Source organism: Caretta caretta, chromosome 12 (assembly GCF_965140235.1).
Source record: "Caretta caretta isolate rCarCar2 chromosome 12, rCarCar1.hap1, whole genome shotgun sequence".
Taxonomy (NCBI): domain Eukaryota; kingdom Metazoa; phylum Chordata; order Testudines; family Cheloniidae; genus Caretta; species Caretta caretta.
In genome coordinates, this window is record NC_134217.1 from 5291607 (window position 1) to 5312899 (window position 21293).

The window sequence follows — 21293 nt, forward strand, 5'->3', positions numbered from 1 at the left end:
CTGTTCTCAATGGTAGCAGATGACAGAACGAGGAGTAATGGTCTCAAGTTGCAGTGGGGGAGGTTTAGATTGGATATTAGGAAAAACTTTTTCATTAAGAGGGTGGTGAAACACTGGAGTGCGTTACCTAGGGAGGTGTTAGAATCTCCTTCCTTAGAGGTTTTTAAGGTCAGGCTTGACAAAGCCCTGGCTGGGATGATTTAACTGGGAATTGGTCCTGCTTCGAGCAGGGGGTTGGACTAGATGACCTTCTGGGGTCCCTTCCAACCCTGATATTCTATGATTCTAACACTTCAACCTCTCTGGCCACTCGGTAACAGATTTAAAGGTGGCAATTTTGCAACAGAAAAACTTCAGAAACAGACTCCAACGAGAAACTGCTGAGCTTGAATTAATATGCAAACTAGATACCATTAACTTGGGTATGAATAGAGACTGGGAGTGGCTGGGTCATTACACATATTGAATCTATTTCCCCATGTTAAGTATCCTCACACCTTCTTGTCAACTGTCTAAATGGGCCATCTTATCACTACAAAAGTTTTTTTCTCCTGCTGATAATAGCTCATTTTAATTAATTAGCCTCTTACAGTTTGTATGGCAACTTCCACCTTCTCTGTATGTATATATATATATATAATCTTTTTACTATGTTCCATTCTATGCATCCGATGAAGTGAGCTGTAGCCCACAAAAGCTTATGCTCTAATAAATTTGTTAGTCTCTAAGGTGCCACAAGTACTCCTGTTCTTTATATCTAAAACGTAAGTTGACCTAGCAACATTGCTCAGAGATGTGAAACATTCACCCCCCAAGAGATGCAGTTAAGCCCCCAGTATAGATACTGCTAGGCCATAAACCTAGCTACCACCTCCCTGCTGTCACTGTAGCAAGTGTCTACACTACAGTGGCAAAGCTGCAGCACTGCAGCGACAGTTCTTATAGTGTAGACATACCTGAAATCATGTAGCCCTGCTCTGAGCAAGGTCAGATGACAAGGTGATTGAAGTAATTCAGAGATTTCAAGGTCCGAAGGGACCATTGTGATCATCTTGTTTGATCTCCTGCATAGCACAGGCCTTCCCTGAATTAATCAGACAGCAGTGCCAGCAATCCCTGGAGCCCTGTCTACACCAGCACTCTCACCGGCCTTAACAGCAGCCAGACTAAGCTGGAGGTAGCAAGGGTGGGAAAGCTGAGCAAGGAATTCCCAGTAACAGATGCGGGCACATGAGAAACACGCGCAGGCCCCGCTCGTAGTCCCCAGACCCTGGCGAGAGGCCCCCGGTGCCAGGGCTCAAGTCAGGACGGGCCAGCGGGGAAGGGTGGGTTTTCGCTGGGGGGGGGGGGGGAGCCTGGGGCAGCGGGGAAGGGCGTGTTTTTGCCGGGGGGGGGGGGGGGGGTCCCTGGGGCAGCGGGGAAGGGTGGCGGGTTTTTGCCCGGGGGGGGGAGGCCTGGGGCAGTGGGGCAGGGCAGCGGGTTTTTGCCGGGGGGGGGGTCCCTGGGGCAGCGGGGAAGAGTGGCGGGTTTTTGCCCGGGGGGGGGGTCCCTGGGGCAGTGGGGAAGGGCGGCGGGTTTTTGCCGGGGGGGGGTCCCTGGGGCAGCGGGGAAGGGTGGCGGGTTTTTGCCCGGGGGGGGGAGGCCTGGGGCAGTGGGGCAGGGCAGCGGGTTTTTGCCGGGGGGGGGGTCCCTGGGGCAGCGGGGAAGAGTGGCGGGTTTTTGCCCGGGGGGGGGTCCCTGGGGCAGTGGGGAAGGGCGGCGGGTTTTTGCCGGGGGGGGGTCCCTGGGGCAGCGGGGAAGGGTGGCGGGTTTTTGCCCGGGGGGGGGGTCCCTGGGGCAGTGGGAAAGGGCGGCGGGTTTTCGCAGGGGGCAGCGGGGAAGGGCAGCGGGTTTTTGCCGGGGGGGGTCCCTGGGGCAGCGGGGAAGAGTGGCGGGTTTTTGCCCGGGGGGGGGGTCCCTGGGGCAGCGGGGAAGAGTGGCGGGTTTTTGCCCGGGGGGGGGTGTCCCTGGGGCAGCGGGGAAGGGCAGCGGGTTTTTGCCGGGGGGGGGTCCCTGGGGCAGCGGGGAAGGGCGGCGGGTTTTCGCGGGGGGCAGCGGGGAAGGGCAGCGGGTTTTTGCTGGGGGGGGGAGGCCTGGGGCAGTGGGGAAGGGCAGCGGGTTTTTGCCGGGGGGGGGTCCCTGGGGCAGCGGGGAAGGGTGGCGGGTTTTTGCCCGGGGGGGGGAGCCCTGGGCGGCGGGTTTTCGCGGGGGGCAGTGGGAAAGGGCGGCGGGTTTTCGCGGGGGGCAGTGGGAAAGGGCGGCGGGTTTTCGCGGGGGGCAGTGGGAAAGGGCGGCGGTTACCCGCCGGGGGGGGGAGCCCTGGGCGGCGGGTTTCGCGGGGGGGGGCCGAGCCGGAGTGAAGCGCGGGGTGCGGGGGACAATCAGCCTCCTGAGGGGGCGGAACGGCCGAGAGCCGCCGGGCCGGGGCCGGGGCCGGGGCCGGGGCCGACCCGTCCCCACGCGGGCTCCGCACAAGGCCCGGCCCAGCCGTGGGGGGGCTCCCCCGGCCCCGGGCTTCAGCCCGAGGGCGGGTCCCCGCGCGGCGCGACGCGCCCCCCGCAGCGCGAGACTCGGGCCCTCGCCATGGCAACGGGCCAGGCCCCGCCCCCGCCCGCGCGCGCGCCCAGGCCCCGTCCCCCGGGCCCCGCCCCGCCGCGCTTCCGGCGACGGGGCTTTTCCGGAGGCTTCCCGTCGTGCCCCGCGGGCGGAAGCGGAAGCGGCGGGCGGACCGGAGGAGCCGGCGCGGGGAGGCAGATGGCGGAGTCTGGGCCGCAGCCCCCGGGGGCCCCGAGCCGGCACGAGAAGAGCCTGGGGCTGCTCACCACCAAGTTCGTGTCACTGCTGCAGGAGGCCAAGGACGGCGTGTTGGACCTCAAGCTGGTACGGGGGGGCTGTCCGGGGGGAGGCTGTCCTGGGGGGGGAGGGGAGAGCACGAGGGGGGAGGCTGTCCTGGGAGGGGGTCGGAGGGGGGGAGGGGAGAGCACGAGGGGGGGAGGCTGTCCTGGGAGGGGGTCGGAGGGGGGGAGGGGAGAGCACGAGGGGGGGAGGCTGTCCTGGGAGGGGGGGGGAGGGGAGAGCACGAGGGGGGGAGGCTGTCCTGGGAGGGGGGGGGAGGGGAGAGCACGAGGGGGGGAGGCTGTCCTGGGAGGGGGTCGGAGGGGAGAGCACGAGGGGGGGAGGCTGTCCTGGGAGGGGGTCGGAGGGGAGAGCACGAGGGGGGGAGGCTGTCCTGGGGGGGGGTCGGAGGGGAGAGCACGAGGGGGGGAGGCTGTCCTGGGGGGGGGGGGAGGGGAGAGCACGGGGGGGGCGAGGCTGTCCTGGGAGGGGGTCGGAGGGGAGGCTGAGAGCACGGGGGGGGGAGACTGTCCAGGGGGGTCGGAGGGGAGAGCACAGGGGGGGAGGCTGTCCTGGGAGGGGGTCGGAGGGGGGGGAGGGGAGAGCACGAGGGGGGGAGGCTGTCCTGGGAGGGGGTCGGAGGGGGGGGAGGGGAGAGCACGGGGGGGGGGGAGGCTGTCCAGGGGGTCGGAGGGGAGGCTGTCCGGGGGGGAGGTCGGAGGGGAGGCTGAGAGCACGGGAGGGGGAGGCTGTCCTGGGGGGGGGGTTGGAGGGGAGAACATGCGGGGGGGAGGTTGTCCTGGGGGGGTCGGAGGGGAGTCTGAGAGCATGGGGAGGGGAGCCTGTCCTGGGGGGGGTCGGAGGGGAGGGGAAAGCATGGGGGGGGCCGGAGGGGAGGGGGGGCAACAGGGGAGGGGGCTATCCTGGGGGGGCGAGAGGAGAGCGGGGGTGAGAGGGGCTGCAGGGGATAGGGTAGCTATTTGTGACAAGGTAGGGGTATCCATGGGAGGGCATTCAGAGGGGGCAGGAGGATATCTGTCCATCGCCAGGCAGGGGGTATCTGTCCATGGGAGGTTGCAGAGGTGCCGGGGGTATCTGTAGGGTGTGAAGTGGTTACTGTGGGTGCTGCGTAGGGCCCAAGCTGTTGTGAGGCCAGGCTGAGATGTGCCCTGTGTTTCCCCTGTTTGGTGCCCTTGGGTGCTAGGACTGGAAGGATGTGCACTGGGGGAAGTAGTGATTAGTGCCATGGGGCTGGGTGCAGGGTTGTGGGGAGAGGGGAGGGGGGCAGGCCCTGGGTGGAGCCCTCAGTATCTGCCATATTTCTAGGGAGTAAGTGTTATAAATATATTTGTTTCCCTATCATAAATGCATTGTGACGCAATGTGAAAGGAGTTGCCCCCATCCTTGCAAAAGAGCCAAAACCCTGCCCCAGGAAAACTCTTCCAATGTGCCCTGAAGGCCAACACACCTGATCTGTGTCGCTCCGACAGGGAAGCAATTTCCAGAGTGAAGGGTTATAGAATATCAGGGTTGGAAGGGACCTTAGGAGGTCATCTAGTCCCACCCCCTGCTCAAAGCAGGACCAATCCCCAACTAAATCATCCCAGCCAGGGCTTTGTCAAGCCTGACTGTGAAAACCGCACTGAGAGTCCCATCACCAGAGCGTAATATCCCGGATCAAATCCAGGACCTGCCAGCCCTAGCACTGCAGCTTGTCTCAGGTTGCAACGCAGAGAGAAACAGCACTAAATTAAGCAGGACCCCAACCTGAAACGGATACATCGACCAAAATCCACCCCTTGCGTTGTATCCGGGACCTGACAGGAAACCAGTGCAATGTGCAGGGCGCAGGGAAAGCGCCGCTAAGCAAGCGGGAATGCAGTTCTCCACTAGCTGAAGTTTCCAAATGATCTTTACGGCTAGCCCCTGGTAGAGCACTCTGCCTCCTTCAGATGGGAGGTGAGGAGCAGAGAGGAAATCAGACCATTTCTGGCTGAAGCTCCGGAGATTGCATGTAAGTGATGAGATGAACATGCGTTTTCTCACCTCCGTGACACCAAGCTGCATGTTTATGCATCACAGAAGCACACTGCACAGTCTGTCCCCAAAGCTATCTCACCCCACCGTATCCTAGATCACTAACATGCATCTTGCAGCACCCTGGTGAGCAGCCTTTTCAACATACACAATTTTGGGGGGCAGAGAGGGAGATTCAATAGGGAAAAAGTTGCTTTGAATAAATGGAAGCTCAGGATGGGGCCTGGAGAGGGGAGGTAGAACGAGGCGGGTGATTGGAGCGGGTTAAGCTGAATGTCCTTTCATGGTGCTTGGCTGCAGCCTGCCTTCGCAGCCTCCTGAACATCCTCTACCCCTGGGAGCTGCTGCTTATCATGTTGGTGTGTATGTATGTGGGGGGTGGGGAGGATTGGGGTGCTGAAGTGGCATTTGGAGTGGGCATCTGCCTCCCAGAACCGTTGGCACCTGTGAGAGGTTATCGACATCCCCCAGGTCAGTAGAGGTGACATCATTTACCTCAGGTGGTGGCCATGGGGAGAAGCACCCAGCAGTGTCACTGTCCAGAGAACTAAGACAGTGGAATGCTCACTCTTCAGAACTGGGTCCCTCTCTGGGTAGAAGCACTCTAGGCAGCTGGATGAATCTCCCTGGGATCCGCGGCATTGCAGTTGCTGCTCTAGGCAGCAGGTATGGATGTAGGCATCCACCTGGGAGCCCAGGGAGGGATGACTGAAAACAGGAGGCTTAATAGATCTGGGAAGGGCTGTGGCCCCCTGGCTGAATTGCCGATAGAAGGAAGCACTTTTGCATCCAGGCGTGGCTAGGATGCAGCAGAACTCCTCTCAAGCTTTGGTCAGATGTGGGTTTTGTTTTTTTTTCTGGAAAATGCTGATTTGTCAAAAGCGAAACTTTTCACAGAACCTGTCTGTTTTGAGGAAACTTTTCAGGCAGGTTTTTCAGAACTGGAATGGGCTGTCTGGTCCGAGAGAGGGACCTCAGCGTAGCCAAAACATGGTGGTTAGGACTGAGGTGAATGACCGAACCACTGGGCTATAGAGTCATTCTCTTTCTTTGGCCCAGTGAATATTGCATTGTTGAGGCCGGAAGGGACCACTAGATCATTTCATCTGAGCCCTGTATAGCACAGGCCACCATGCCACGCAGCACAAAATGGAACAGCTTCAACAGATCCTCTCTGCTGCTTTACCCTTCTGTCATATTTGGATCTTACTCTCACCGAGGCTCCACTCATGGGCAGATAGTGGGAAGTCCAAGTGCCTGGACAGTCTGGGTCCAATGAATCAGAGATGCAAAGTGACCTGACTTCTGTATCCTGCCATCAAATACAGCCCAAAGGCTGTCACTCTCTCCCCAGAATTCTGTGGTACCTCCATCAGGGATCCCTTGAGTCAGATCAACAATTACTTTCTGTCCTGGGAGGGAAAACAGAGCTAGGCAAACAGCCATATCTACCTCTGCTGTGGCCTGCAGAGGAGTCATCTGTGCCTTGTACTTTGTGGTATTGAAGGTAGTTTATGGGTAGAGAATTAGCATTGGCTTTATCCTTGTCCACTGGAGATCTTTGCTCAGAGTAAGCAACACAGTCTCCATGTCATACCCAGTACCTAAACCTAGGTCTTATCTACACATGAAAGTTCCACCAGTGCAACATGCATCAGTGGAGTTACACCCATATATATCACACCAGATGTATGTGTTCACACTGTTGACCTCTGTCTGGCTTCAGGCATATGCAGGAGGTGACCAAAGATGTTTATATTCTGTAAGAAAAGTGGTGTGTGTTTGCTTCAGAAATGGTTGTCAAATGGGACTCATGTATGTCAACATCATTGGAACAGATGAGTGGCTTCTGGAGCACTACTGTGTAGAAAGGTAGTCAGACATGTCTGTTCTGCAATATCCAGTGCAGTGTGGCGCTGGGTTTGTTAATACAGACGTGATGTGTCCACACTGGCCCAGCATTGATGTAATACCCACTTATGTGGGATGGGAGCTGGAGTAGATTCCCTTAACAGGTGTCAAGGGACTCATTGTGTCTTAATGTGCTGCAGTTCCTGCCAACCGAAGGACAGTTCCACCAGTGGAACCTTCTTGTGTGGACACTGGGCCCTACATCCAAGAGAGTCAAGGAAATCAGAGAACTTTGGGTAGCACAAGAGCTGCCTCATCACAGCCTCCCTAATCTGCCTAAAAAAAGAATAGAGCCAGGGCTGAAATTTTGAGGGCCAAGGGGGTGGCTTTTTGTGCATGGGCTGAACAATGCCCATTTGAGAGATGCTGGCAGCTCACCTGAGGGAGGTGGTGACACTTTCCACCCAGTGGCATGGAAGTCAGGTGGAAAAGGCCTGTGGAACTATCCAGCCCATCTCCCTGACCGTGCAGAACTGTTGCCTTTAGTAGACCCAGTTTCTTCTCTCTCCCCCACACCTCCCCATTCCGTTCCTTCTTACCCTCTGGATTTGATCAGTCAAGGGAGCATGCATCCAGTTTGCAGGTCGCCACACAAAGCTTCTCGAGAACATCTAGCTCCAGATGGATGTAACATGTATTCCCCTCCCTCCCAACATGGTCTTGTCATGGAGATGAGCAATCCACACACAGTCCAAAGGAGGTGGCTGGGTTTGGTCTGTGATGGATGGGGTGTTAGTTGGATGAGCAGTTGGCTTGTGGGGCAGATAGTTTTGATGTCCCTGGGAACAGTGTCTGATTTGTAATTTGAGAAGTGGGGGGGGGCACAAAGGAGACGCTGTTGGAAGCAGCAGGGTCTGATCTGTAATTGGGGTGATGTGATGTCTGTGTCCATGGGGGCAGAGTGGAATTGGGAATTTCTGGAGTCAGCTGTCAGTCTCTAATCCCCAGGCAGCGGATACCTTGGCAGTGCGGCAGAAACGGCGAATCTACGACATCACAAATGTTCTGGAGGGCATTGGGCTGATCGAGAAGAAATCCAAGAACAGTATCCAGTGGAAGTGAGTGACTGAGATACTCTGAGCAGTGTGGGAGGATTCTGGGAGAAGGGCTCCTCTCAATGCTCCTCTCACTTTGAGGCCTTGCCCATAATCCGCTCCCCATGTTTTCCCCCTCTGAAACTTCCCACCCTTGCTACCCCGGCACAGCTCCACCTGCGGCGGGAATGGTGGCAGAGGTAGCAGAACCGCGGCTTCAAGGCTCTGTTGGCATTCTGAGTGCAGTGTCTGCCAGCTGGTTGGTGCTAGCACTCCCCTAGCTAAGCTGTGCCAATAGGGGAGCTAGGGGCTCTAGCTGTGGTGCTGAAGAATGGGTTTTGCACTGCTGGGAGCTGGTGAGGTGTGGAAGAGCTGGGCTCCAACCTCTGTGTGTCAGGAGAGGGCTGGGAGTGGCTTCTCTTTCCAAGGCGGTGCAGTCAGTGCCCTCTGCAAATTTTATTTTCTCCATTAATGGGGCTGGGCCACTCATTCCTTTCTCTCTCTCACAGAGGGGTGGGCCCGGGCTGTAACACCCGCGAGATAGCCCACAAACTCATTGAGCTGAAGGCAGAGATAGAGGACCTGGAGCAGCGTGAACAGGAGCTGGAGCAGCAGAAGATGTGGGTCCAGCAGAGCATCAAAAACGTCACAGAAGATGTACAGAACAGCAGATATCCTTTCAGCACCCCCAGCTCCTGGTTCGGTTCCTACTGCTCTCTCTTCTACCGCTGGGCCTGAAGGGGCAGTTGCCTCTCCTTCCAGTACTAATAAGCTTACATTTCTATAGCGCCTTTCTCATCAAATCCTGCAAAGCATTGCACAAATGTTACTTGCACAGCACCTAGCACAATGAGCTCCTGGGAGTATGCTCATACAAATAGTTGTTAATAATAGCCAGCCCTGAATGCATCCACATCTGGGGTGGCACAGAGCAGCTGATTAACAGCGTGCTGTAACATGACCCAGCAGTATACAACAGCAAGTAAAGCAAACTATCCATGTGCCGCTGCAGGGAATGTTTGGGGAGGCAGGTATAATCAGCTGGGTTGGAATTTCCCCAGGACCACTGGGGACTGCTCCACCTTTGGGGAAGGTGTGTTGGCATGTTTAGAGATCATTTCACCCAAAAGACCCCACTTCTGGCGCTGTGGTGTCCCTGAGCACCATGTTAAGGCATCGCTTCAGTCCAGACTCGGGACAGAAGTGCCTCTTTCCGAGTCTTCGGTGCTACGTTCTCAGGCATGTAGCTGCTCTGGCAGGTTTCCTCTCTGAGCGCTAGCCCTGCAGCAGGTAGGCCTCCCCTCCAGACCACTTCAGAGGCTCTGGTGCGGGCATTTAGCTGCTTCTAGGAATTCCATTGTCTGCGTGCAGGAAGGAGACGCTACACCTTTTCTCCTTAACCACAAGAACGTTGGCCTATGTGACGCACGAAGATATCTGCAAGTGCTTCACAGGTGAGGAGATGGTGCCGGGTCCCTGCCTGATCTCCCATGGCCTGAGGCAGCAGACCTACCTGGCTGTCCCAGCTGTGCTCCCCCATTTCCCAGCAGGGAGATGACAGTAGATCCTAGCTGGTCCCCAAGATGTGCTGTCTGTGTCCTCCGTGAAGAGACAGTCCTGCGTCGTCTCCCACAATCCTAGGGATCGGCTGCCACTAAATTCAAGCTGTATCATTACAGTCAGAGGAGTCCTATCTGGGAATGGGACTGTTCTGTGCAAGGGGTAGACCATAGAATTCCCTAGAGCACGCTTGTAGTAGGGGGCTGTCTGTTCTGTCCCTTTATATTTGGGGCCATGTTATCCAATGGGGCAAGTTTTTAATTGCAGGATTTCAGCTTTCCTTGACAGGTCATCCCTTCCAAGGGAAGCTGTAGCAGAACCCTCCCCAGGGCTGAGATGTGCTGCTTGCCAGCTGGAGGCCTTTGCATATGACTGAGAAGAGCCAGCATTCCTTTTTCGTTGCCTCATTTGTACAAATAAATGCCTTTGTTTCAAAGGCCCTGGTAGATCCAAGGCCTTACATGATTTCGCCTCCCCCTGACTGCTTGCTCCTATTTCTTTCAGCACTCCTCCCAATCCTCTTTCCTTAGTGCACCTTCCGTTGTCCTCTTTCTCTCTTGACTCTCTGCCTGACCTCATGTTGCTTCCTGGGCTTGCAACAGTTTCTCTATGTAGTCACCAAGATCTTTCTCTCTTCTCCTCAAGAGCCACCTCCTTCCAAGAATCTTCTCTTGTTTTCCTTCCAGTAACTTGTGCACAGCAATCCTTGGCTTTCCTGCTGTGCTGTGTCTGATCTCTGACTCCTTGGGACAGGGATTGTATAAAGCACCAGGAAAATGCATGGCACCAAATACCTTGTAATCGCATGGGAGGATCTGATGGAACAGAAGTAGACAAATGTTGTGTGGTAGCCATTATGTGTGGGAAGCAATTGAGGTGCAAAAGCCCAAGTCTAAAAGAGTTCAGAGATTGCTTGTCACTCCTGCTCTTCAGGACAGATTTACATCTGAAGCCAAACCTTACTCTACAATGTGAAGGCCTTGCAGCTGGACTCACGGTCACTGATTTGTCTTTTTGGGAGCGGATCTGAATTATCCGGCTGTTTTAAAACAGACATCTCAGCCTGTCTCCTCGTGGTATTACAGGGTGATCCCAGCTGGCCTCCAGGGGGTGAAGCTGATCTCTGTGTAGCCAGAAAACATACCTTAGGTAGGATACCTGACTCTCCACTCTTGGTGATCTTTGGAAAGCTGTTTTGCTGGATCTCTTGTATCACAGCCTTGTACTTCAGGCTGAATTCCAACTTCCATTCCACCTTGCCCCCTTTCCTCAGTAAATACCTTGTGGGCTGAAATTTCCCATGTTTGGCCCTATCCCAAATGTGAATTTATTTCGATAAACGGAATGAAAATAGGTTGCTCTGTTTCTTAGACTGAGTGGCAAAAATACCTATTTACCTTATGTCGCTATCTTCATCTTTTTTGAGTTTTGAGTAAAAACTTTAAGACACAAACATCAGACTTGGCTTGTTTCTTGAGATTTAAAGATCAAGGCAAATTTGAAACACGTTTCAATAGTTGTGGTAACATTACAAGTTTGGAATTTAAGCATGTACTTTAGGACTCTTCTGTCCATATTTTAATCTGTTTTAAAGATGTATTTGGTACGGATAAATTGCTGAAGATTCCCCACTTTACAAACCCCACAAGATTTGTCAATAACTTTTGTAAGCCAAGTTGCTTTGGGCCAGAGAATTTACAAGGACAGCCATTAATTACCGGGCTGAGATCAAAGAACACTGTTCTTCCTTTTTTGTGACTTTTGGGATTTTCCTCCCTTTTACCTATTTTCATTAATAAACCATGTGAAGTTAAAGGCAGAAAATGAATTCGTGCCATGGAAAGGCTGACGTGTCAGGCACACAGAGGCTGTGCTGCACGAGTAGGAGACTTCTCGTCTTGTTTTCCATGTTAAATGTAAACTCGCGTGGTGTTGGTGCCAGCCAGAGCCTATTGAAGGTGTGCAGTGTAGCTAAATTAGCACTACAGAAGCAGCAGTAATGTTGGGAATTTCCTGCGTACTGGCTGCATGATATTCCACAAGGCCAATTTGTTTTCAGTTCATGTGACTAGGTGCCCATCTTTGGAAAGAAAGGTGTTAAATGTCTAAGATTCTGCAAGGCAGTGGCATTCCCAGCTCAGCACACGCTGGGTATGGGCTCCGACTGCTCCTTTTTTTGGTATCCCTTTCTTGCTAACTTCAATAACTAACATAAACTTTGACCTGAACTTGTCTGTTTCTGGGGTCACTCCCTGCAGCAGGTCTCTATCCTTGCCCCAGCTCCCTTTTCCTCAGGAGACACTCAAACCCTCCTTTCTTGCTACCAGAGTCCTAGCACTCAACACAAGAGCGAGCCAGCAAAAGTGTTTCCCCGGGGCCATGTGTTGGGCCAGTGGTGCATTGTGAAGGATGGATGCTGATTCCCCAGTAAGGCAGATGGCCCAGCCCTGGTTGGTGGGAGTGCGCAGGAGTTCTCCCGGGAGGGGCTGGTTGAATGACAGCCCATGCTGGGCACAGCAGCCAGAGGCATCCCTTGGAGCGCTGACCAGTTTGTTTTCACAGGAGACACCCTCCTAGCAATTCGAGCCCCATCAGGCACTCGGTTGGAGGTTCCCATTCCGGAGGTGGGTGCTGTGTTTGGGGGGGGTGTTTGATCAGGCTGGGATGGAGGTGTCCTGGGTTGGCTGGAGTTACTGGAAGGATATGAGCATTGCTTGCTTGCTGTGCTGTTGGGGTAAGGAGGATCATTCCAAGTGTGCTGGAGTAAGGGTAGCTGTGGGAGGAGAGGGAGCAGCTGTCTGAGGGAGGGAGGAGCTCCTGTAGCATGCTGAGCCATTTCAGAGCACGGACCTTGCCCCGGGAAGCTTAAGTCCTGTTTGAGGACTGCTGTTAATTTTATCTGGGTACTTTGCTCCCTGATTTCCTCAGGGCCTGAATGGACAGAAGAAATATCAGATCCATCTGAAAAGCACGAGTGGTCCAATTGATGTCCTCCTCGTAAACAAAGATGCTTTGAGCTCCCCCCCTGTGGTGCTCCCTGTCCCTCCCCCTGAAGACCTCATTCAGTGCCAGCCAGTCGTGCCTGCTAAACCACAGAGGTCGCCTGTTGACCACTTCCAGGAGGCATCTGTCCCCAGCAGTACGCACCCGTCCACGCCGACACCAAGCAGCACTCAGGACCACAGCCCGGCTGCACAGAAAACAACGAGCCCAGGTGAGCAAGGAGTGGGATGGTGGCCGGGCGAGTGGCACGGTACCAGCTAGGAATGGGGGAGGCTTTTTAGAAGCACTTTGGAGTTCATATGGGAATGCTTCCGAACGTCCAGATACAGCTAAACGTGGATTTCCCCTCACCCCTGCCAGAGTTGTTCTCTAGTCCATTGGATCGTCCCTGCTCTGCCCTATGCCTTCCATGACCAATGGGCTGCAGGCGTATATGGGAGCTGAAGTGCAATGACTAGAGCACTGAGTCAGTAAATTCCAGCCCTTACCTCCTGTTCCCTGGGCTGACTGGGGCCAGGCTGGCCGACCCCTCGCTGCAGTGACCCCTCTATCTCCCTACCAGCTAGGCTGGGAGTGTGATGGAGACAGTGCTCTCAGCCAGCAAGATGCCAGCAGGTGCTGGGGGCAGTGACAGCCTCTGGGGGCAGTAGGAGGGTTTGGGACAGCGAGTCTGTGAGCGCTAGGGACGCAGGCTCGTCCAGGGGGAGTGAGAACCAGACAGAAAGCCCTCTGTCTGTGGACATGCCAGTGTCTGTTGCATTTAGGCCAGGTTTGTTAACGAGGGGGCAGGCCAGGCTCCGCTCTCAAAGCCGCTGGATTTGCTGGGGGCTGTGGCTGCTGCTTTGGGGTCACGTATTCTGGAGTCCCCCTGAAATCCCTGTGTGTGTGTAACAGATTGCAGCGTTTCAGCAACAGAGTCCAAGAGCAGCAGCGACTTCGACCCTCTCGGCTCAGTGGCCACTCCAGCCAGCCAGCAGGCGGTGTTAGATACGCAGCCGCTCCAGTCATCTGCCTCGCTAGACAGCAGCTCCGTCCTGCCCAATCCCTCTACCTCCTTTGAGCCAATCAAGCCAGATCCCACAGAGAGTGAGTATGGCCTTGGGCTCCTGGGGGACTCACAGGCCGCAGGCAAGGGGCTGAAGTGCTGTTGGCACTGCCCAGTCAGGGGCTGACCTCTGCTTTGCTTTCTGCTGAGAGGCCTCAGTCAAGCCTTGCAAGCTGGGATCTAAAGGAAGGGGCAGACAGATCCTTGCCCCATCCAAGGTAGCTGCATGCATGGTGGTGGCGAGGGTGAAAAAGCTGGCAGAGATTGCTCTCTGGTGAGACTCTGTTTACTGTCTGCGTTCTGACGCTGGTAGCAGATGATCTATGACCCGACAGGTCCCTTCTGGACCCCATCTATCCCTCCTGTTACCTGCCGGGGTGTAGGGTTCTCCCGAACAGTCCCTTTGTCCAGTTGAGTGCCTCAATCTAGAGGGGCTTTTAGCCATTCCCTTGTGACTGTTCCCTAGTCTGTTGGGAGGGTTCTCCTGGTAACTAGCCTCCCTCTTCTCTCTCCATTTCATCCCATTCCTCAAGGTTACAGTCACACGGAGTCTCTGTAGGGACATTCATCTAAGGTATTCCCACTGCTCTGCTGAGATTAACTCAGAAGCTTGCTAACCCCCTGAAAGATCCATGGGCATCACTTGGCTGTCCTGGGATGGGACCTGCCGGCTGTTTCACACAGTGCGGCAGTGTAAGCTGGAAGTGGAGCTGTGTCCCTCTAGGGACTTGAGAGAAGCCGAGCTGGACTACAGCCAGGCACTGCAAACAGCCTGGCTCTGTGGAGGAGGGCTGGGGGCTCTTTACTGACAAGTGGCCCGGACGCTCGTTTCCAGAGCACAGCTCCCCTGCCGCCCTGTGGGGGCGCTGGAGTCACCCCGGGCGTGGAGCTCCTGTGCTGAATCGCTAGCCCTTAGAAACTCCACAGGCTGAGCCGGAAGGGTTTGAAGAGGAAAGAAGAGGGTGTGGCAGGGGAGGCGGCCCATGCTGTTGTGCCTGAAGCAGGCTGAGAGGAGGCGATGGGGAGCCGGGAGAGGAGGGGTGAGAGTCTCCACCGCTTCCATTGATGGGGCTGGTCAGGAGAGACAGGCCATTGCACAGACCCCGCCGTCACCAGTCCTCCGCCCCTGTAGCTCTGGTATTCCAGGCTGTGGCCAGAGGGGGTGCGGGGGCCAGTTGCGAGGGTGCTTGCCTGGGACTCCTGGGGTCTGGGTTCAGTTCCCTGCTACGCTAAAAACCGCGCGTGTGACCCTGAGCCAGTCACTCAGCCTCAGTTCCCACACCTGTATGATGTGCGTGTTAGCTCGGCCCTACTGCGCTGGGGTTGGACACGTTCGTTAAAGAATGCGAGAGGCTCAGGGGGCCTTGCGGAGTGGCCCATAGATAGGAAGAGCTTTGCAGAGCGCTGAACTGCAGGAGCTCCAGAGGGACCAAGGGAGGGATTCCCGGGGTTGGGGTCACACCATGTGACCTGATGGCTCCGCAAACCACAGATGTTCGAGCTCCTCAAGGTTTAGGCCTTGCTGACTGGGTTTGTGGTGTGTCCTGGTGACTGTAACTGAAGTGCAGGTGGCTGTGGTGAAAAGCATCAGACAGACTAGGAAATAAGGTGGAAGGAGGGCCAGGGTTGGAGAGCAGTATAACAAGGAAGAATGGGGAGACTGAGATAAGGAATGGGTCCAGTGTCTGGCTGTGGAATAGTCTCCAGGGAGCTGCTTGGTTTGCTGAAGGCCAGGCTGGACAGAGCACTAGGTGAGCAGAACTCTGTGTGCTCCTCCTCCCTTTGACATAGACTTGTGCTCCCGAAGCTGAGCTGATGTTCAGGGGGGAAAACATGTCTTGCCCTCCTGGTTGTGAAGGGAGCCTTGAAAACATGACCCAGGTGTCACTGCTGCAGTTTTGTGTTCATGAGTCTGCATACAGCCTGGAACAACCGCTCCGAGAGTAGTAAACCTTCAGCTTTTTAGTGTAAATGAAGCTGCTGCAGGGAATGCAGGGCTCCTGGTGCCCACTTTAGGTTCAGCTTGCCATGTTGTCTGGCATTGTCACTGTATGGGAGCAAGCTGTCCAGGCAGGCAGGGGGGCTAGCTCTTATGGGTTACTTCCTCTCTCGTTTCTCTGAGTCTGGGACCCTCCCTCTACAGAGCCCCCGTTTCCGAGCAGGGGGTGGTGTTCTCCTCCAGGGATGTGGGTTGGTGGTTGCCTGGATGTGTCACGCCCAGTCACGGGAACTCGGATGGATGGCAAGCAGTGTGCTGGGAGAATGCGTACTGGGAAGTGTGCTGGGCCACAATGTGGGTGATTTGGGGCAGGACTGAGGATGGGGGCCCTAGGCAGGGCTGGCGTGTGCTGTTGTATTTCAGACCTTGTATGGCGCAATGCCAACCAGTTTGGTTCATTGTCTTTACAGTGCTGGAACTTCCCAAAGAACTTTCGGAGATGTTTGATCCAACACGAGGTACACTGATCCCTCCCTACCCCTGTTCCCCTCTGCCTGCCCACCTGGTGCTCAGGGCAGAAGGGCTCTGTCCTCCCTCCCTTTCTCAGCTCTCCTCTGCTGGTCCTTGGCACAAGAAGGAGGCTGTGCAGAGGAGTCCCTTCGGATTCCTCCAGGGACCTGGTTCTGTCAGGCTGATGACTAGCCGTTCCTGTTGCTGGCCCCTGCAGTCTCTGTGCTTACTAGGTGCTGAGCGACCTCTGCTGGAGGCCTCTGGGATGACAGCTGTTAATCTGTTCAGACTGCCACTGTGTGTACTAGTGACCACTGCTGCCAACAAATGGTTATTGCTAGCGCGTCAGGCATGGACTAAATCTCCCCCTCGACCCCCACCCCCTTACTAACGTAAGATTTTGCCCTGGGCTCCCCTCCTGCCTAGGGTGACCAGACAGCAACTGTGAAAAACGGGACAGGGTGGGGGGTAATAGGTGCCTCTATTAGGAAAAAGTCCCCAAAAATGGGACTGTCCCTTTAAATTTGGGACATCTGGTCACCCTACTCCTGCCTGACCCCGTCTGATCTGTAGCGTCTGGAACAGGGTGATAAGACAGACCCTGCTGGTATTGTGTGCACAGGGCTCGCGTATGCAAATAATCTATGGAGTGGGGGACCGGCCTAGATTAGACTCTGATCTCTGCAATCCCCCACAGGGCTTGTACTGGTGCTGCTGAAGACTGGGCATGGGGGTTTGTGGCTCTCAGCTCAGAGGCTGTCCAGTTGGCACCAGGGTTGGGTTAAAAAGCCTGGGGCCATTGGCTAATCCCCCGCAGCGCTGAGTGATGCAGCTGAAACAATAGTACCAAGGGTGGGGAACGCGAAGAAAGTCAATCTAATGTAGGCAACATTGCTGGTTCTTCTCACCGGAGCTGCTCTCCTGAGCCCCTGGCATGGTGCTTCCGAGCCTTGCTCTGCAAATGCCAGCTGGCCTGAGCACATGCCGCTGCTTTGCAGTGGTGGGGCATGATGACCAAGTGCAGCACATAGAGAGTGTCCCGCTGCCATTCAGCAGGTCACCGCACAAGACCGGTCTCCCCGGGAAGTGCTCCACTCGCCCTCCCAGGCCTGCCGGGCGGGCTTCAGTGACATGTTGTGAGCTCCCAGGACAGACTCTGCCAGGGGCCCATGAAACCCTCTGTGCTAAATCCACATGTCCAGCACCCCTCTGTGCTTTGGGCTCCCACCACCAGAGCATGCGTGTGACACAGGTGAAATGCAACCAGGTGGTAAATCACGCTGTGCCATATGGGCCAGACAAACAGCGCCCCAGCCTGCCCTTCCTAGCCCACTGCTGGCAGATAGTCAAGCATGTGTGCTGTGCCGGTACACAGTGAGCACCATACCAGTGCCCGCAGTAGATGAGTATTCCCTGTTCTGTGCCCCAGATCCTGCAGGGAAGGTAAATGCAGCAGCGGGGGAAAGGTGCAGTTTTCATAGTCCCCATGCAGTTGACCTCAGGGGGCTGCTGGTGAGACGTCCATAGAACAGTCTCTTTAAAACAACTGGTTTGTGCAGTGTCCAAGCATAGGGTTTGACTTGCGCAGTGACTACAGGATCCAGACAGATGGGGCCAGCAGCAAATATGCCTCCGACCCTCATTTCTCTGCGTTCTAACAGTAACATGGCCTGGGTGCTGGTTTGGTACTGAGGGCTGCACAGTTAAAGTTCCTACCCACTGGTGTGCAGAGGAAGTACAGGAGTCGTCCTGTTTTTCAGTTTATATGTGTGACTTCATAGCTTACTGTTTGGTTTTCAAACATCCCACCAAGTAAGCAGGATCTTGGTAGTGCCCGTGTTACCGCTGTTGTAGGAGACTGAACGACGCAGATTTTATTTCATTTCCCCTTTTTTAAGGAAAAGGGAAAAAATCCTGCATGGTTTTGGTTTTGCAATTCCCTCTTCACCATGCTGAATTGGCTTGGGGAGGGGCAGTGCTTCTGCGGCTGTTTGCAGACCATCTTCTGGGGAGCGGGGAAGCAACGCATCCTGGATGTGGCTTTCCAGGAGTATTGATTGTCCTAAGGGCTAGTTGGTAAAATCTCTTTTTAGGTGCACATGGGCGCAGCTTAAATCCAAACCTGTTCACGTTTTGATGAAAGAAAAGGAGGACTTGTGGCACCTTAGAGACTAACCAATTTATTTGAGCATGAGCTTTCGTGAGCTACAGCTCACTTCATCGGATGCATACCGTGGAAACTGCAGCAGACTTTATACGTTTTGATGACTGTCTTCGTTAATGGAGAGAGACAGTGATCAGACGTGTTTAAAATTGCTTAGTTTTTATTTTTAATGTCTCCCTCCCCAGTAAATCCCCTGCCCCTACACATGCAAGCAAAGTCACCTGTCCTCAGTGAGGACTGCAAACTTGCCAAGTTTCAGTGGGCCAACTTTAGCCACTTTTGCTGCAGTCTCTTTTTAAAGAAGTGTTTGGAATATGGTACTGGTACTGTCCCAGACCTGGGCCAGCTGGGGGCGCCGTCGCAGGGATGAGGCTCCACCCACAGTTTGTCATGCTGGAGCAGGCACAAGAATCTTGCAGGATTTTTTGGCCCATTTGATGCCTGCTGACCACCCCAGTTTCCCTCTGCCACGGAGTTAATGGCTCGAGTCCTGAGCTCCTGTTTGTCTGCTCCAGAGCTACCTGTAGTTCAGGCCTGTGATTTGGCTTCCATGATACTGGGAGGAAAGAACTTGGGGAAGGGAGGAGGGGAAGGGTATTGAGGAAAAGCAAGACTAGGCACTGCAAAGCAGAGTGTGCCCCTCACCCTGCTGTCTCCCCCCCAGAATGTATGAACTCCGAACTGCTGGAAGAGCTGATGTCATCTGAAGGTGAGTTGCTGGGTTTTGTTGCCTCTGAGCTCTTTGGGGCTGGGGGAAGGGAGGGTGGCTGTCGTTTGTACAACGTTGGGCATTCAGGGGCAGCCCCGCACTGTCTTGCGCTCAGTCCCGCCTCGCCTCAGGCAGAAGTACTCTTGGGACAGACTCTGCCCTCAGCTTCCTCCCCTGAGAAGGGGGGAGGGATAGCTCAGTGGTTTGAGCATTGGCCTGCTAAACCCAGGATTGTGAGCTCAATCCTTGAGGGGGCCATTTAGGGATCTGGGGCAAAAAATTGGGATTGGCCCTGCTTTGAGCAGGGGGTTGGACTAGATGACCTCCTGAGGTCCCTTCCAACCCTGATCTTCTGCGATTCTGTGAGTGGGATGCGTGAGCTGAGGTCTCCCTGTGACAGGGCTTGGAGGCTCCAGTCAGGGTGGTAGGTGGGATGTCCCTAGGCTTGTGAACAGTATGACCCTGCTTTCTCTTCAACAGTATTTGCTCCCTTGCTCCGCCTCTCCCCTCCCCCTGGAGACCACGACTACATCTACAACCTGGATGAGAGCGAGGGCGTCTGCGACCTCTTCGACGTGCCTATCCTCAACCTCTGACTCCCCGGTGCAGCGGCCGGGCTGGTGAACGGACTGTCTTGTAGCTGGCTTTGGAAAGTCTCGCTCTTCGGATGCCTTTTGTGCTACTGCTGGATGAGAGTCAGAGGGGCTCTTGGCCGGACTAGAACCAAGACATGGACTTGCGGACTGGGAGCCTCGCCGTAGCGTCTCTCTTCTGGCGTGTGCAACACGGCGTCCTCGAGTTACCTCACCCTGCTGCGTCTCTGTCTCTCCACTGGATCCTAGGCCTCTTTTGACAGGCTCCGTGTTTGAACCTTCCCCATAAAGCTTTGCCCATGTGCCTCTCAGAGCTTCCTCCCACCCGCATGCCTTGGATTTCCTGCACTTCCAGAGGCACTTTGCATCTCCTAGGCATCAGCTGCTAGACAGTGTCATAGTATGATGGTCAGCTCCAAGCCCAGTTAGCTGAGCCTGTCAGTGTGCGGCAGCCTTGACTCCTCTCCAAGTAGGGTGGTCACGCTTGGCTGTGAAAATTGGCCCTGTGAGCTCTGGTCCTCAGTGACTCCAGCTAGTTCATTTGACAAGTGAAAAGCAATTGGCAGCTGAGTTGAGTCATGCATTTGCGCCTCCCCCCCCCCCCCCCCCCCCTCAATTAGGCCTTGTTAGTTAAACCTCTGTGCTGATGCATGAAGAGGCTCTGTTCGCACTCCCCACCCTGGAGCTGTGCTGAGGGGCCATTTTTTCTGACATCTGGGAATCAATCTGTTCTCCCCACCTCACACTTGAGCCTGGGTCGGTGTGGCAGGAGGCGGAGGTGGACCCATTCGGTAGCACTTTGCCATGACAAGCTGGGTCTGTTTTGCTGACGTACAGATAGCAGTGATCTCTGAGGCAGACCAAGCATCTGCTCCAGGGCCGGGCTTGCCAGTGTGTTAGGGGTCCTTCCCCTGTGGCCCTATGCCTTTGCTTTCCCTTCCTGATCTGGTGGCAGGGTGCTACCTGGTGTGATGCTCTCTCTGTGTCTCCCCCCTCCCGCCCAGCTTTTCCTCATCGCTTGTTAATGGAAGGTCTCCTGTAACTTTTGGCAATGCGAGGTTCTCTGCCTCGCATGCCTCTCTGCCTCTGAATTTTGGTCGTTGGAATAGAAAGCCCCTCTGCAGGTGGTGCAGTCTGTCTCTGGGTTTGCACTGTGTTTGCCAGGCTCTACCTCCCCTGATTCTGGATTTGAGAAAATCTTCGCTTTGCACCTTTCTTGAACATCCGACTGCAGCTGCTCTCCTGCTTCTGCTGGCCGCAGAGCTGCTAACACTGGGGCTGGATCTAGAAATGCTGCTGCTCTCAGCAAACAGGCTATCCTCTAGCAGCTGTCACCACCCCCCACCCCCCCCCAACGGTTGACTGCTCCCATCAGCCGCCTGGTCCCTCTGTAGGACAGAGCTGGCCCTGACTGCTGTCCAGCGAGAGGGAATGAGTCGGGAGATCCCGTGTGGAACAAGCATTGGAAACCCTAGAGGAGCAGGCTGCGGCCAGGGTGTCTCCTTTTCTGGTTCAGCTGCCAGCAGTGAGCAGCTAGCACTGGAGAGAGAGATGAAGGTCCCAGAGGGACAACAGACCTCCAGATCCACATGCATCAGTTCCTAAACCTCTCTCCTCTTTTGCATGGGAGCTGCTTGGAACCTGGGGGGCCAGGGTGTGCATTAGCCTAGACTCCATGGCCTTTGTGAGTAGCTAGAGTTCTCTCTGTACTGCCTGGCCTTGCTCTCTCCTTCAAGCTGTTGATTTCTTGCCATCAGTTAGATGATGTTTGGAAAAGATATTTAGTGAGAATTTACGGTAACAAATGAACTTGGATTCGTATATAAAGATTATTTTTATACCTTTTGCAGCAAAAGAAAATTGCCTGTAATATTTGTACAGTGTTCTCGGAGTGAATAAACTGAACCTTTCAGA

At 55.2% G+C, this 21293-nt stretch overlaps 2 protein-coding genes across 2 annotated transcripts in view; one reads left to right on the plus strand and one right to left on the minus strand.

Annotated features, from left to right (window-relative positions):
- The window catches only part of EXOC3L1 (exocyst complex component 3 like 1), a 34421-nt gene extending 33122 nt beyond the window's left edge, over nucleotides 1–1299 (minus strand). Inside the window, exon 1 of the mRNA XM_048816747.2 lies at nucleotides 957–1299. The gene's annotated coding sequence lies outside the window, so the exon portion shown is untranslated. The remainder of the gene's footprint in view (nucleotides 1–956) is intronic.
- Nucleotides 1300–2727: 1428 nt separating this feature from the next.
- On the plus strand, nucleotides 2728–21293 carry E2F4 (E2F transcription factor 4). The gene is made up of 10 exons (XM_048870627.2): nucleotides 2728–2919; nucleotides 7771–7880; nucleotides 8366–8527; nucleotides 9267–9310; nucleotides 11979–12040; nucleotides 12345–12630; nucleotides 13314–13505; nucleotides 15874–15921; nucleotides 18742–18786; nucleotides 19267–21293. Exons 1-10 carry the CDS (start codon nucleotides 2794–2796, stop codon nucleotides 19380–19382), a joined length of 1191 nt encoding a protein of 396 aa, XP_048726584.1. The 5' UTR covers nucleotides 2728–2793; the 3' UTR covers nucleotides 19383–21293.

Excerpts from the sequence above, each read along its gene's own strand:
- E2F4 (XM_048870627.2), top strand. The coding sequence starts at position 2,794 with ATGGCGGAGTCTGGGCCGCAGCCCCCGGGGGCCCCGAGCCGGCACGAG. Across the intron at positions 2,920-7,770 it reads GCGTGTTGGACCTCAAGCTG|GCAGCGGATACCTTGGCAGT; the intron begins GTACGGGGGGGC and ends TCTAATCCCCAG. Across the intron at positions 15,922-18,741 it reads GATGTTTGATCCAACACGAG|AATGTATGAACTCCGAACTG; the intron begins GTACACTGATCC and ends TCTCCCCCCCAG.